Source organism: Netta rufina, assembly GCF_964035555.1.
Source record: "Netta rufina genome assembly, chromosome: 2".
In the NCBI taxonomy this organism is placed as follows: domain Eukaryota; kingdom Metazoa; phylum Chordata; class Aves; order Anseriformes; family Anatidae; genus Netta; species Netta rufina.
In genome coordinates, this window is record NC_140124.1 from 3,282,868 (window position 1) to 3,298,243 (window position 15,376).

General features: G+C 50.6%; 3 protein-coding genes across 4 annotated transcripts in view; 2 read left to right on the forward strand and 1 right to left on the reverse strand.

Moving 5' to 3' along the window:
* Positions 1-1,193: 1,193 nt before the first annotated feature.
* ACKR2 (atypical chemokine receptor 2) lies at positions 1,194-6,770 on the reverse strand (the record flags this gene model as incomplete). The annotated part of the gene is made up of 4 exons (XM_084283020.1): positions 1,194-2,305; positions 3,145-3,202; positions 6,149-6,424; positions 6,762-6,770. The coding sequence occupies 4 exons, from the start codon at positions 6,768-6,770 to the stop codon at positions 1,194-1,196; spliced, it is 1,455 nt and encodes a 484-aa protein (XP_084139146.1).
* Positions 6,390-10,028, forward strand: HIGD1A (HIG1 hypoxia inducible domain family member 1A). Its single transcript, XM_084306962.1, has 4 exons — positions 6,390-6,466; positions 6,743-6,871; positions 8,440-8,574; positions 9,285-10,028. Exons 2-4 carry the CDS (start codon positions 6,769-6,771, stop codon positions 9,332-9,334), a joined length of 288 nt encoding a protein of 95 aa, XP_084163088.1. The 5' UTR covers positions 6,390-6,466; positions 6,743-6,768; the 3' UTR covers positions 9,335-10,028.
* Positions 10,029-10,768: 740 nt separating this feature from the next.
* The window catches only part of CCDC13 (coiled-coil domain containing 13), a 32,390-nt gene continuing 27,782 nt past the window's right edge, over positions 10,769-15,376 (forward strand). Inside the window, exons 1-2 of one of the 2 annotated variants that reach the window (XM_084306960.1) lie at positions 10,769-10,881; positions 11,620-11,843. In XM_084306960.1, the coding sequence (XP_084163086.1) occupies positions 11,626-11,843 (218 nt within the window). In that variant the 5' untranslated portion in view covers positions 10,769-10,881; positions 11,620-11,625. The remainder of the gene's footprint in view (positions 10,882-11,619; positions 11,844-15,376) is intronic. The other variant, XM_084306961.1, reaches the window with a different exon arrangement.

Here is a 15,376-nt window from a genome sequence, read left to right on the forward strand (position 1 = left end):
CCACATTCCCTCCCAATGACCTAAGCCACAGAGCGAAGGCCACATCACAGCGCCGGTTAATTATGTGCTTCAGCACATTTTTTAAGCAAAGCTCCCAGCTTTACTGTTTTTCACTCAAACAGCATGAAAGCTCACTGTAGCAATGCTGGAAAAAAAAATAAATAATGCCAGTGAAAGCAAAAGTACATTTCTGGTTCAACTCTAAACCTTTCTCAGTCCGGTCGTCTCACAATAAAAGTAAGAAGGTGATGAGAGTTTTGTCTTAAATTATAAACTTTATTTGCACAATTCTATGCAACTCCTGTATTCACTTTATTTCTAGGCTGGAAATAGCTCAGCTAAGGTTCAAAAGCAAACAGTACCTTTTACATAAAGGCCAGCAAACTAATGACCTTGAACTTTAAAGCTATGCTGGGTGTAAGGACTGGTACCAGCTGTCCATGCTCTCCTGTCTGAGGCCGTGCTGTCACCCTGTGGTGATGTAAAGCCAATACTTGTGTTAAAGGTGGTCACAGAGTTTTTTTATCTTGTCAAAACCCACCCTTGGGAAGACAAATACCTCCACTGCCATTCTGCTGAGCCTGTGGTTTTTCTCTTTCCCCCTGGTTCTTACTGGTCTTACGCTAAAAGAGGATTGATTTAGACTAGACATTAGGAAGAAATTCTTCATTTAGAGGGTGGTGAGGCACTAGCACAGGTTGCCCAAGGATGTTGTGGATGCCCCATCCCCGGAGGTGTTCAAGGCCAGGCTGGATGGGGCCTTGGCCAACCTGATCTAGTGGGTTGGAGTTAGATGACCTTTAAGGTCCCTTCCGACCCAAATTGTTCTGTGATCCTACAAACACATCTGCCTGGCAGACAGCAAAAGCCAGGAGAAGCCAGATGTGATTGTGCACAACACAAAGGCAAGCTGCTCCTTCACCCACTAACGCCTCACAAACCTCACACGGGGCCTTCCTCTGTTCTAGCACAAACCTAGGGTGATCGTTTTGAATCGTTTCATAATTTCGGTGACAGCAGAAACAAATCCCACACAGAGTTTTCCAATCCCAACGTGGAGATTCCTCAGCTGGATGCCGGTGCTAGGCTGCCACTTCTGCCTACATGACTCACGCCGACCCCATCGCATGGCCAGGACCAGTAAAATACAGTGTCGAGGGCATAAAAATAACTTAAAATAGTGTAAATATTTATCACGCCGTTGTGATACTCAGCATTTCTAGCTGGGCAGCGTACCTGCTGCAAGAGGGGCTTGTCTCGGAGGGCTGGATGTCAACGAAAGCGCTTCTCCTGCAGATCTTCCACAAATACAGCCGGAACCGTTTCTTCACAAAAGCATAGAGCAAGGGATTGAGGCAGCAGTGGACGAAGGCCAAACTCTCGGTGATCTGAATGGCGTAGTCCAGCTGTCTGCTCCTCTCACAGCTCCGGATCACGCCAACGTCTTGAAGGGAGTGGAGGATGAGGACGATGTTGTAAGGGAACCACAGGACGAAGAAGACGCCCACCAGAGTGAAGACGAAGCAGAGGGCTCTCCTCGAGCCGGGCACCCGTGACGTGGTGAGGATGCACGCTATGCGGGAATAGCAGAACACCATCAAGAGGAGGGGGAAAAGGAAACCCAGGACGTTTTGGATGACCTGAAAGACTACTTTCCAAAACAAGTGTTCCTGCCCATAATCACGGGTGCACATGATGGTTTGGTTGTTGATGTGCTTCGTGGTGGTGAAGAGGCCATCCGGAATGGAGAGGAGGATGGAAAGGATCCACACCGCCACCAAGACGAGGATGGATTTCCTCTGTGTCGTGGAGCTGCGAAGAGAGCAAGCGTCAACGATCTGCAGGTACATGTCCAGGCTCATGCAGCTCACAAGGAAGACACCGCTGTAGAAATTCATGGTGTACATGGCGTTTAAGAACGGGCACAGCATATCCCAGGTCACCCGCTGGGAAATGTACAGGGCCCAGAAAGGAAGGGTTAGCAGCAAGAAGAAGTCTGACACCACCAGGTTGAGCAGATACACCTCAGTCATCTTCTTTTTCTTCCTGATGTACAGAACGAGGACAACAAAGAGCAGAAGGTTCCCCGCCAAGCCGACCAGGAACACCACAGTGTAAAAAGCCGGCAAGAACGCCCTGCTGAAGGAAAGCACCTCTTCTTTGGTGCAGAGGCCATACTGCACGTAGTCTACCTCGTCCAAGTACTCGTAGGGGTAGTCACTGGCGTTGGCAGCGTAATCTTGGGCATCCATCAAGGCTGCAGCAGTCGTTGCTGCCTTGGAAGCTGAGCTCACCATGAGGATGCCTAGAATGAAAAGACAAGCGAAGGAGATAACCACATCATTCCAATCCATCCAAAAAAAAAATCATGGAGTGTTTTCCCTCTAGTTCATAAGTTTAAATCTCTGCCACCTCATCCCACATCCCGCACTCTTTGGTCTTTGCCTGCAGCACAGAGAAGGCTGCCTACACACACCCCCAAAAAAAACTCATTCTGGTTTCCTCACTCCCACGCATTAAGAGCATGGTCTTCTCTGGGATGTTTCATTACTTCCTTACCACTGCAAGCTTCTGGGGAAGTTCATGCCCTAAATTATGCAGAGTCCAGCACCACACCCCGCTGTGAGCTGCCTTGGGGTCACCCGGGCTGCTGCCGGGAAGCGACATCGCGCTTCTCGGTGAGGGGAACCCACCACCAGCCCCTTTACGTTGGTGGGGCTGTGCTCCTGGTAGGGCCCTGCTGCCAGCAACCAGGGCGGACTGGCTGCACATGTCCCTGACCCCAAAACCGCACAGGTTTTGAGCCATGGCCAAACCTGCCCTCATTTCCCTCAGGGCTCATTTTTCCAGCAATCCCAAAGCACACATATTTTCCAGCTGCATTGCAGAGCTCTGCCCCGCTTCTGTCTGCATGGAAACAGCCTTATGGAGGCGGAGGGAGGTCCCAGCTCACCCCACAGCCACCCCAAAAGGGCCGAGGTCCCCCCGAGCCAGCCAGGGGCAGAACTGGGTCTCCCCTCAGGATGGGGCTGAAGCAGGAGCCGCTGCACCCCAAGCAGGTTCAGCAAAGCACCCCAAGCTCGGAGCAGGATGCTGAGGGCTCCTGATGGTGCAGAGCAGCGAGGGGGGAAGCTGTGGACCTACCTGGAGCAGTCCCGTTTCCAGGGTTGCTGAAATATCCATCCCAGGCACCCGGGGTCGGCTGAAACGAAGGGAAATTTGGGTTGGGCCAGGCTGCGATGTTCCCTCATTGCCTGACCTTAGCAAGCACCCCGTGGTGCATCAGCCACAGCCCCCAGATAAAGACCTGGGAATGACCTTTTTTATTCGTCTTTTGGAGGAAACCCATCCCCGGCCAGATGCTCCTGGGAGGAAGCCAAAGCTGCTTGGCCGCTCGGAGTGTGGTCCCGTCCAGCAGGACTCCCCAGCACATCCGACAGCCCCACGGCAGAGCCACCCTTCCCCACAGCTCCCATTTTGGGGTCTCCTTCAGCTTTTTTTCTCCTCCCTGCCACGTCGTTCCCCCTCTGTACCGGGCTGATGCTCGCACCCTGACAGAAACGACGCGGGCTGAGTGCTCGCATTAATCCCAGCCCGCCCGTGTGCCAGCGCTCAGAGCCTCCAAGGCGAAAAAAAAAAAAAAGGAACCTCCCCAGGTTTCTCCCACGGCTTTATCGCCGAGCACAAAAGAGAAAAGTCACTCACAAGAGCTGCTTCTCCACGGCGGGCAGTTCCCATCCTGCCAGAGTTTGACTCAGGCTTTAGGAAGCTCCTGTGGTGGTGTCTGAGGATGGGCAGGAAACACGAGCTCAATGGAACCGCCCTGGCTCCGTTTCCCCTTTCCTGGGGTTGCTCAGCACAGAGCCTGAATTTCATTTTCCTCACTACATAGCCAGCCCTGATGTGACAACTTGTTCTTTCGGATTCGTTTTTCCAGAAAAAACTTCAATTACTGGAAACATCTGCCCCAGCCTGAAAAATGGACCTTCAGGTGACGTCCACCCTGCCCAGCTCCCACAGGCAGGATCCAACCCGCTTGCTCTCAGCACTGAGATGTCCACGGGGCTGCCCAGGAAACCTCTCTGGCCAGCATAGAATTTTATTTTTTTTTTCCCAACAAATCTAATTATTTTCCAGTAAATCTGGATGCTGCAGGATCCTCGTCCCTGCTCTCCTCAGCGTTTAGGCAAGGAGCGGTGGGGTGCTGCTGGCTGGTACTACTCCCGTCCTGTTCTCAGCGGTTTCGGACATCATCCCAACTGGAGGTGGGCAAGAAGATCCTCCAGGTCTCCACCGTTTTGCCTGTGGTCAGGTTCTCTAGACTCTCCTCCCTTCTCCGTGCATCCCTCTGGCACGGGACTTGGGCCAGGATGGGGCGCCAGCACCATGGAGCCAGGGTGTGCTACCCCTCTAGGACACGACTGAGGGGTTGTTTAGGTTTCCACCTGGAGCACACTGGTGGGAACAGGGTGAGGAGCAGCAGAAGCAGTTATTTTTGTACGTAGAAGATACTACAGAACCAGCCAGGTTGGACAAGACCTTCGAGATCCAACCCTCAGGGCCTACCGAGCCCCATCGCTAAACCACGGCCCTTCGTGGTGCATCCACCTCTTAAATACCTCCAGGGATGGAGGCTTTGGGGGAAAAAAACAGCTTTTGGGGAGGGAAATGAATTTGTGGGAGCTGTCTGAGATGAGACAAGTGCGGGATTATCACTGAGCCAGTTCTATTTTGGACCTTTCTGGGCCTCTTTCGTCACCTTTCAGTGATATTCCTTATCAGTGTTCTTAACGAAACAAAGGGAGAGTAGCAAAGACCTAGGTATGGGCTGAAAAACCCCAATAAATGGCTACAAAGGGCTACGAAGCTGGTGAAGGGCCTGGGACACAGGGGAGACCTCATGGCTCTCTACAACTGGCTGAAAGGAAGCTGTGGGGAGCCAGGGGTCGGCCTCTTCTTGCAGATAACCAGGGATAGGATCAGAGGGAACGGCCTCAAGTTGTGCCAGGGGAGGTTCATGTTGGAAATGAAACCCTGCTCCCTCCCCTGCAAGCCCCCGAGCACACCCGTGTGGGCAATGTCCCTGTCAGCAGGCAGCAAAACGTTGCTCCCCTGAACGGGGCTGCTCCAGGTGACTGCAGCTTCATTAGCCCAGCAACAAAAACAACGTAAGTTTGGGTTTTCAATCAAGTTTCTCCCCGCCGAGCACGTATCACTCAGAGCCGCGGCCAAGAGCAGCCCTCGCTGCCATTTATTACCAGACTTTAATTCAATTCAGGACCTGGTAATTGCATAGATTTCTTTTTCTCATTTTATACTCTGCAGATCCTTAATGGCTTTGGCAATTAAGGTAACGAGGTTATCAGTAATGGGAAGCGCACTTAGCGAAATTCAGCGGTACGGCCAAACGTTTAGGCTGGGCTGCTTGCTGTTGTGCTGCTGAAAACGCTGCAGGTCAGCAGCAGGGCTCTGCCTTTCCCAGCGCAAAAACGGGGCAGGGAGCTCCAAAAACCTCATTTCTTGGCTCTTTCACTATTGAGGTGCCCCCTCATTTAGGGGATGGTTTCAGGATCTGCAGGATCCAAGGGGATTTCTGCTCCAGGGTCCTGCTGTTTAAGTCCGGAACCATTTCTAAGTTGTCTTTGGGCTTTAAAAGCCCCAGCCTGGCATACAGAGGGGGCAAACCAAGTTGTGCTTGAAAGCCAAAATTCAGGAAAAAAAAAATGTAGCAAGGCAATTCTCTGGCAGGAAAATCAGGTGGAGGAAAAGCAGAGCCTGCTTTTACCCTTCGCTAAATAACTCCCATCTGATGTCAAAAAGTGGCTTTGCACCAACACGAGACATTTCTGAAGCAAAAACTCGAACAATTTGCAGAAAAAGCAGCGCTCTGCTGTTCCCCCAGGGAGCAACAGCTGGAAAACCAGCTCGGGGGTGCAGCAATACGCTAAGGTCAACCCCAAATCCCCGCAGCTTTGGGGAGCGAGCTCCTGACGCCTGATTGGGGTGGAAAACATTACGAAAAAATAGGAAAAAATAAGAAAAATTAGGAAAAAGAGCAATAAAAAATAGCAGGGGAGGAGCGCACGCAGCGTGGGGCAGGCACATGGCCAGCTTTTGGCGCGCCCGGGGAGTCCCCGCGCCTCCGCACCACCCCGCGTGACGTCACGCCCTGCCCCGCCTCTTTGCCCATATAAGGACTTGGAGGACGGGGCGGCGGCGCAATGGCGCCGGGAGGAGGTCCCTCCGCGGTCCGGATTGGCCGGCGGCAAGCGGGGCGCCGCGCGGGGCGCTGGGAGTTGTAGTTCTCCGCCGGGCCGGCGCCTGACGGACCAATGGGAGCGGGGCGGGCGGGGCGCGGGTGGCCAATAAGAGCGGGGGGGCGGGGCGTGGTGCCGGCCGGTGCCGGCGGTCGTGCGCGGAGCAGCTGCGGGCCGAGGGGTCGCGGGTTCGAGACCCGGCGGGGGCGGTGAGCGCAGGGGCGGCGGGGGGCTGGGTTTGGGGTCGGGTTTGGGGGGAAAAAGGGGGTTTTTGGGGGTGGTGGGAACGTGCTGCTGTTGGTTATTTCCTGTTCTAGTGCATAAAGGTCTCATTTCTTGAAATTTCACCCGAATTAAGTAAGCTGCGTTGTAATTTTTTTTTCTCAGCTTTGCGGCCCGCGTGGAATAACCATTTTTTTTATTTTTTTCAAAAAAAAAAATAATAAAAAAAAAATCTTTGTGCTTCTCATCCCTAAAATCTCCAGGGAGGCTCCGTGTCCTTGCCGGCACCATGTCGTCCAGTCAGGAATCCGTCTTCACCGAGTACGAGGCAGAGAGCAGCCAGACCTCGAAGCTGCTGCGGAAATTCAAGGAGACGCCGTTCGTGCCCATCGGTGAGACGAAGCGGGGAAAAATGGGGATTTGTGGGCAATCTCCTCCGCGAGGGATCAATACGGCAAACATGGTCACCCGCCGTGAAGAGGAAATTGCTGTGAAATGACTTCCTCATGCCGGGCTGGGATGTGGGAGCAGCTTGGACCTGGGGTGGTGGTTGCTGTCAGGGAGGGGGGGAAATCGATGAGGCCGCTCGGCTTAAACACAGCACCCAGAACCTATAAAAAAAAAAAAAAAAAAAAAAAGTTAAGTGAGGTTAAAAAAAAACAAGTTTGGGTGATCCTGGGTGGTGGTGAGGATGGTGGCTTGTTTTGGAGGCACTGGGAGCTCTGTGATCACTATACAGGGACTTTATAGCTAACGAAAGCCCAACCAAAAGTACCCCAAATCCATCCCACCTCCTGAAGGTTTCACCTCTCTTTGTGCCCATCCCGTAGTCCAAACGTGTTTTCTCACTAGGTTTAGCAGTTCTCCAGCTTAAGGATGTTGTTAAAATCCTCAGCTTCACTGCTGAGACCCGAAAAATCCTCGAGGAGAGGGTTTTGTGCCCTGGGAACTTTCCTCTGCTCAGGAACTGCCTCTAACAGGGGACGGGGTTTGATTTCCAGCCGCCTTACATGGAGGGCGGACGGGTCAGCCGGGGTGAGCCGTGCCTTGCCAGCAGATAGCTGCTGGTTCGTGGTCACAGGACTTTGTGCTCCAGCTCACGATGGACTCAGTAAGTCCAGCTTCTCACAGGCAGATTAGCAGAGTTTACCTTCAGCCTGAGTTAAGAGCTAGCTTGAAGGCCCCGGAACTCTTAATTTGTGTTTAATGAAGCTGTCGTGTGAATTACGCACAGGGGAAGGGTGTTTGGTTCTCAGCTAGAGCTGGGCACGCTCCTGTTCGGGCAGCCAAGCTGTCTGGCTTCTGGGCAGTAAAATATACCCAGCCCTTAAAACTTGGCAGCCACCTTTGGGCTGTGTAAATAATCCTAAATGCAGAATAAAAGGGACTGGGCTTGGGGTATTTTGTGAGAGCATCGGTGTCCGCGGTGGGATCTGGCACCGCCTGGGCTGCGTTTGGTCTGTCCAAGTGCTAAAACGAACGGTGTTTGAACCTCAGACCTGTGGGGTGGGAGAAATGACTTGTAAATTGTCCCCGGGGAAAGCACGCCAAATGCGACGACCCAAAATAACATCCGCAGCGGGCGATGGTATGTCGGGATGCACCCGTGCACCGGCAGCACTGAGTGTCCTGCCCGCAGCCCAGCCGTGTTCTTGGTGTGAGGTTCCTTCTAAGAAAGCGAGCGGCCCTTGTGTCCTCTGAAAAAATAGCAAGGAAACTCCGTGACACCCTGAGGACGCACCGTGAGCTGCTGCTGTTGTGCTTTTAACACCTGTGGGAATCGTTGTTCTGCCTGCTGTGTGTTAAAGGAGATGGCACTCAGGTGAAAACAAGGAAGAAACACAAAAATAGTGTTGGAGAAAACCAGGCTTAGTCCCAGGATTTCTGGTTTAGACAGAACAACACCACCAAGGTGGTAGAGGTGATTTTTAATCATATAAATGCCTTCCTTTCTTTGCAGGGATGGCTGGCTTCGTGGCGGTGGTGGGCTATGGGCTGTACAAACTGAAGCACCGAGGGAACATGAAAATGTCGCTTCACCTGATCCACATGCGCGTGGCAGCCCAGGGCTTCGTGGTGGGAGCAATAACGTGTGGTAGGTACCGAGCGGGAGGTTCTTGTGGTGGGCCCTCTGGGTCATGGAGACCCTCTCACACCTCTTCTGCTGGTGGGTAACATCAGCATGTGTTAAAAACCCTCGGGGTGAAAACATTCAGGCTACTACATATAAATATTTATGCCTGGTTGCTCACTCTTCCTAGAGTTCACGTAATGTTTAAGTGCAGATATTCAATATTGAACCAATATTGGGAATAGAAGTTCTGACCACTTTCAGAGTTGGAAAATATGTGAGGTCCTAAAGGTATTGAAATGAGAAGCAATAAGAAAAAAGGCCACCTGCTGTTAATATTTTCCCTTGTAAATATGTTGCTGTTTCTGAACTTAATGCACTGGAAAGTCAGCTTCCTGGGTCTTATTTTAGTATTTTGTCTGTGTATGTGTGTGAATTTATAGCCCATGAAGCACTGTTTGCCCCTACTGTATTCCCAGAAGGTCCGAGAGCAAAGCTTGACTTTAGCCGCAAAGGGAACTAGCGTTGGCTGGGGATCCTCATACCACTAAACTAGGAAAAGTTCCTGTGTATAAAGAATTCTGTGGTGTTTATCTTGGCTGTTTAAAAAGAAAATGAAACAGAGTAAGGGAAACATCACTTTGGTTGCTCATAACTTCAGTGTTCAGGTTTTGAAAGCTTTGTTTCATATTTAACCCAGCTTTCTAATACTGTCTTTTTCTTTTATCATGCAGGTGTGCTGTATTCAATGGTACGGGAGTACGTGATAAAGCCCAAGGAATAATGGAAGAACCTGAACGTCTGTGCTGGTGGTGGCCTGTGTACTGCAGCTAGAAACTTCATATTGAGGGGTTCTTAAGGGGAAAAAAATACGTGGCTTGAGAGAATTGCCCTTTATTTTGTGTATGGTACGCTGTCTCGAGGCTGGCAGTCTAAATGATTGCATAGTGGGTAAAATGGGTATCAGGGTCTGGTTCTTTTTTGATTTACCCTACTCTATCCCAGTTTTAGGGGCTATAGTAGAGTACAATCACTCTATCTTCCCCTTGAGCATAAGCTCAGTCCTGCCGTTGGTGACTTCCCTTGCTGCCGTTGCCCAAAGTGACAAAGTTTGACCTAGCTTCTGTTAGGTAGAGGCCACATCTGTAAGAGAGCATCATGAATGCTGTGAATGTTCTGCTGGCACTTCCTATCCTGTATATTTGTCAGCCTCCAGCTGTGTAATTTAGAAGCTTCCAGCAGCACTGACTTCTGAAATACCAAGATATCTATAGACATCTATTTTATTTTTTTATTTAAGGCATAAGATAAGTATGTGGTGTGTTTCAGCTATTTAAATGTTATATTTATTAATTGTTAATGAAGACACCGGCTCCCTATTTTTACTATAGGTTTTCAGATGCTTAAGATTACTGTATTTTGTAACTGTATTCACAGTGTTCTTCTGGGTAACATTTAAATGTAACATTTAAAATGCACTTTGATTTGGTGTTCTGATGCTTTTAAAATGTATGATCTGACTTCTGTGGGAATGGTACTGCAGAAGTCTTAAAATGTTTGAATCCGAAAAGCCCCCCTCATACTTTGTGAGGTGTAAAACCTTTCTCCGCAGAGCGCCAGTGTTATTTTACGCAGGAACCCCTTAAAGCCCTTAACAGCAGTCACAACAAAAACTTGTTGATTAAGATAATTTGTAAAAAAAAAAAAAAAAAAAAAAAAAAAAAAAAAAAAAGCAAGATTTTCTCCAACTAGCTTACATTCCATGGTGGCAGTGTGACAACAGGAGGTCTAATAAAGCAAGAAACGCCCTGCACCAGTGTGATTTGTTGAGAGCAGTGTGTGATATGAGTAAAATACGATATGAATAAGGTGTGATATGAATAAACAGGCGTGAGCAGTGGAGACAAGGAGCTGGTGGAGGTTTCACTGTGGATTTATTGCGGGGCTCCCCCTGGGTGCAAAGCCTCGGGGGGGGTTGGGGACTGCGTGACGGGGTACACAGAGATTTAAAAAAGCCCTGAGAGGGCACAGGGCTGCCATGGAGGACCCCAAACTTCCCTCAGAAGGGCGGAGAGAGAAGGGGCGGGCGGAGCTGCCCTCATTTGCGGCCGCCCTATAGCCCTGAGGGACAGGGGGCAAGGGCGCTAAGATGGCGGCCGCACTGAGGGGGATCGGCGGCGGGCTCAGGGCGCATGCGCGGCTCGGGCCCGCCCCGCCCGTTGCTATGGCAACCGGGTGAGGCCGCGGCCTAGCCGGGAGCCTGAAGCCTGGGCCCGGGTCTTCCTTCAAGGGGCTCCGCCGCCGGCCTGTGGGGTGCGGGGGGCGGCGTAGGTGGTCCCAGGGGATGTGGGAGAGGCGGACGGGAGAGGTTTGGGAGGGAGGGAGATGAGGGATGAAGTTTTGGGGCTGAAGGAGGCAGCGCGGCCTGGTGGCTGCCAGGCCGGGACCCCCCCCCCTCTGAGGGGGGGCTGAGCTGCGGTGGGGCCCTCGGGACCTGCTCCGTGCCCGGCTGGGTCACACTGGGTGGCACTCGCTGCTCGGAAGTTGAGGGGAAAGTTTTTAAGCCACGCTGCTGGTGTTTAGGAGAACTAGAGATCTTTCATTGGCAGTCCCAGCTTAGCCCCAGAAATTAGGGGATTTGGGTCTTTTTTTTGAAACGTGGGGAGCAAAGCTGCATAGGCCTGGGTCGCAACCAACCTGCGTCCTTTTTAGTCATAAAAAACAAAAGTTGCATGGTGCGGTTGCCCCGTTTGCTTGGGTTTTCCTCCAACCTGTGCTTCTCTAAAAATTTTTATTTTAAACAGATACGTTAAAAAGCATTTTAAGGCATTGCTTTTTGAATGCTAGAGTGAAAAAGACCTGAAGGCTTTTCTGTTTGAAAGCCGCTTATGGAAAAAAGGGCACTTAAAGCGGGGCCGTGAAGCTGAGGAGGAAGAGGAGGAGGTGGCAGGGAGACTGCAAAGGTCGGGGTGGAAAAACTACAAAGCAGCTGTTAGAAGAGGATGTTTTGAATGTGCTGTTGATCTCTGCTCTCTGTTGCTCTTCGTTTTCTTCCTGCGACGCTTTTAGTAAACCATGGAGTCAGACCTAAAAGCACAGGAGCATTTTAAAAGCCAGTTTAAGGCTCTTCAGGAACAACAGCAAAGGAAGCTGCAGAATCTAATGGAGAGGAAAAAGGACAAGCAGAGCAGTCAGAAGGTTAACAATGGCGATGCAAAGGAGACTTTCGGCATCCCGAATGATCTAAACCTGTTTGAAACAGAGCAACCTGTAACTGAAGATGACAGCAAAAGGTAAAGGTGTAGCAGCACTGTTCCCTCAGGAGGTTACAGAACTATGTTTGGCGTATGATTTTATGAAACTCACAGTGACAGAGCGCTTTATCTTCATGTGTTAGGCTTTCAGCAGCCTCACTCTAATACGTTTAGCCTCAGAGCACTGCTCTGTGCTCTTTGTTATCAGAGTTTCACAAGCGAAGAGCTGAAGGAAGGATGGAGAGGTTAAGGCGATGTGCTAAGTGCCATCTGCCCACCTCCAGTCGCTCCACGATCACCAGCACCCTTTGAGCTACTGGTTAGCTCTTGCCTAACCTTGTAAAGAGGTTTCCTACACCAGTAATTTCCAAAAACCAGGATGCGCAAAGCGTCATGCAGCTAATGGGTACAAGCCAAAGGCCTGCAGCCCAGAACAGTGTTCCCCATGTACCTGTGCCGCGTGACATGATTAAGTCAAAAGACAACCACAGGAGATGAAATATAGATACAGGAGAGTCTCATAGGTAGGGTTGCCTCACAGGTAAGATACATGACAAGGATGCACAAGTCAGGGTTGTAAATCTTCCTGGTGGAAAGGGTTTGGGCCTTATCTCACCCACGGGTGAGTGTCTGAATCGTCTGGACACAGGGCATTCTGCTGTGGCTCTTCCTCAATCTTGCTTTTGGAGTGCAGAAGCCAATTTACTGGACCAGATTTGGAGCCCCAGCTCAGATCATTCATCCTTCTCCTAGGATGTAGTCAGTGTCTCCTTCTGACCTAATTAATTTATTTTCACGGACTAGGACAGGTCTGGAACTGGGCACATCCCAGAGATGTCTGCAGTTAGCACAGTGTTGGCTACTCTGGGATTTGCTCCCTGGTAGTGGCGAAGGCAGCCTGAGCAATTCCTGCTTCTGCTCTCTACTTGCGACTGTGCTGACCCAGCTGTTTTCGGGGCTGTGCTGGAAATTGCATTCCCTTTCTGGGCAAGGGTAGTTTTATCTCAAGTCCTTTCAGTGATCCAGGTTACAGCTTTTACCCCACAAGCTGTTTTATTGGCGTCACGACAGGGTGACGTGCTGTGGTACATGCAGGTAGCTGTATACCTTTGAGACAGTTTTCCCTCCCAGAATCCATACGGGGAAGGGCACCTCTGCCAAGGTTTATCAGGCCACTAAGCCAGGTTTATTGGGCCCTAAATGCTGATCTTCCTTCTGTGTTACTCTGGGCAGCTCCCTGTTCAGCTTGTTTCTAAAGATTGCTTCCTCGAATGCCTGAGTACAGAAGCTGTGATGATGCGGGGAGCCTGGGAGTGAGCCACTGAAACTTTCAGGTGCTTCTGGGAACGTGGTGTTTGTGCAAAACAGGGAGCTGAGCTTCCAGAAATAACCTGGTGCTCTCCTCCTTGCACCATCCTTTCCCTTCTTCACACACAAGTCCCTCTCCGTGGCTGCCTGATTGAGCAGTGTAAGCTTCTGGTCTGACCTCTGCCAACTGTCATCATCCCTTCAACATTTTCTCTGATAATATGTACAGATTAGTGAGGAGATTTGAACCATTTTTCTTTTTAAATGCAGAGGGAGACTCATTCCCACATTTCGGGTCTGGATTTATTTTAAGGGGAGGCTTAGAATCTCCCTTAATATCCTGGTGCAGGAGGTATGGAGTACAAGAGAGGCCCAGCAACTCTGGGGCTGCTCCTCTGCCACCTACAGTTCAGAAACCGAGGTCTGAGTAGTTCAGGAGCTTTTGCTTAGCTCTGCTTTCAGCAGCACGGACTTAAAAGCCCCGTTTGACTTAGCAGGTGTAGCACACTGCAGGTTTATTTGCATTGTCCTTTGTTCACGTACATCTACATGTGACAGAAGAGTGGTTCTGAGTGTGGCAAATCCAATCAGGACTTGCTTCTGGAGGGGATTTGCCAGGATGCACAGATGCTGCTTTGCAGTACGGCCAAGATAAGGTGTTAGGGACTTCTAACATCTCTGGAGCTCATTTTTGCAGCTTTCTGTTCCTGCATCCAAATTTTGTTCAGGCGGGTGCTTAGCTGGCAATCCAGTCTGTCTTTCTGCTTTTGTTTGTGTGTGTGTGTGGCTTTATCCTCCCCGGTCTGTTTGGTGCATTTCAGATTGAGTGATTTTCCCCATCACGTGAAGAATCCCTGACAGAATTGGGAAAAACATTGAATTTCAGCCACAGCCTTCGCTCACAAGCTTCCCCAGCTCTCTTTCCTTGAGCTGCAGTAAATCGGGTTGGCTTTCTGTGGCCTGCTGCTTTAGGCTGACTTTCCTTGCCGAACCACTTGGGTAGAACCTCCTTTGTAAGGCGTAGAAGTCTCTCAGAGGAGACTCCAGCTCTTTGCAGTTGGGATTTCCATCCGTACTGCTTCATTTATCACCATTTGTCTGCCTCAGAGCTGGCTGCCGTCGCTTACCAGGTGTGCTGGGAGCTTAGAACAGTTTTTTCATGCTAGTACCATAAAGGTTGAAAATGTTTCTGTGTATCCCTCATTAAATCTGCCCCGTTTTGTTGTTCCCTTCTGTGAGTGGTACACGTGGGAATAACTTAGTTTTGTCTTTTCTCTGCCTAGATTGCTGCTTGCTTTCTTCTCCTCTGTAAACAGCTGCCTTTGATCTCCCTTTGATTTGCAGCTTTGGAACAGACGTGCGCTGCTTAATTACGGATCGTGAATCATCTTATAAATTGACTCTGCTGTTTATGACAGTGCTTTCAGGGGTCATTTATTCTGACATGCACACACGGAGCGTGTGTTTAACAGCTAAAGCCCGGTTTGAGCAACAGGCTTGCTAAAACTTGAAGAGAAAATATGCAGGTGGCTATTGGGAAAGCTGACAGCCAGCTGTGGATATAGAATCACAGGATCATTAGGGTTGGAAAAGCCCTCCAAGATCACCAGATCCAACATCCCCTACCACCAATGCCACCATTAAGCCATGTCCCCAAGCACCACGTCCAACCTCTCCTTGAACACCCCCAGGGACGGTGACACCACCACCTCCCTGGGCAACCCGTCCCAATGCCTGACTGCTCTTTCTGAGCAGAAATGTCTCCTCATTTCCCACCTGAACCTCCCCTGGTGCAATTTGAGGCCATTCCCTCTTGTCCTAAATGCTTTTATCCCTCTCGTTACACTTATATCCACAGCCATGTACTGGAACAACTGGCCTACATCCAACCCTCTACGATCACTCAGGCTGCCTACTTCCTGCTTCAGCTGCAGTCTGGAGCACTCGGTGTGTAGAGTAAAGGTGTGGGGCTCTGATTTAATCACCACAATGTAGCTACCCAAGGTCACACTGCAGGCAGTGGCAACCTAAGGCTCAATTCAGCTGCCTGCCGTCAGTGCCTGCTGATATCTGGGGTTCCTGAGGGTACATCAGGAGCGTCCCCATGACTCAGACAAGGACCCTGCAACGTTTCTGCTGCCTCGCACAGGGGGCTTGGATAAATCTGGGGCATCTCGGGTAGGTGCCTATGTGTCCACGGTTTGATTGAGCCCCCGCGGCCCTGATTTCTAGATTTTACTGTTGGAGGAACCATCGTGGAAGGG

Bases quoted from the DNA above. Each gene is read 5' to 3' on its own strand.
- HIGD1A (XM_084306962.1), top strand. From the start codon at position 6,769: ATGTCGTCCAGTCAGGAATCCGTCTTCACCGAGTACGAGGCAGAGAGC. The intron at 6,872-8,439 runs GTGAGACGAAGC...CTTTCTTTGCAG, and splicing joins GACGCCGTTCGTGCCCATCG to GGATGGCTGGCTTCGTGGCG. The intron at 8,575-9,284 runs GTAGGTACCGAG...TTTATCATGCAG, and splicing joins GGTGGGAGCAATAACGTGTG to GTGTGCTGTATTCAATGGTA.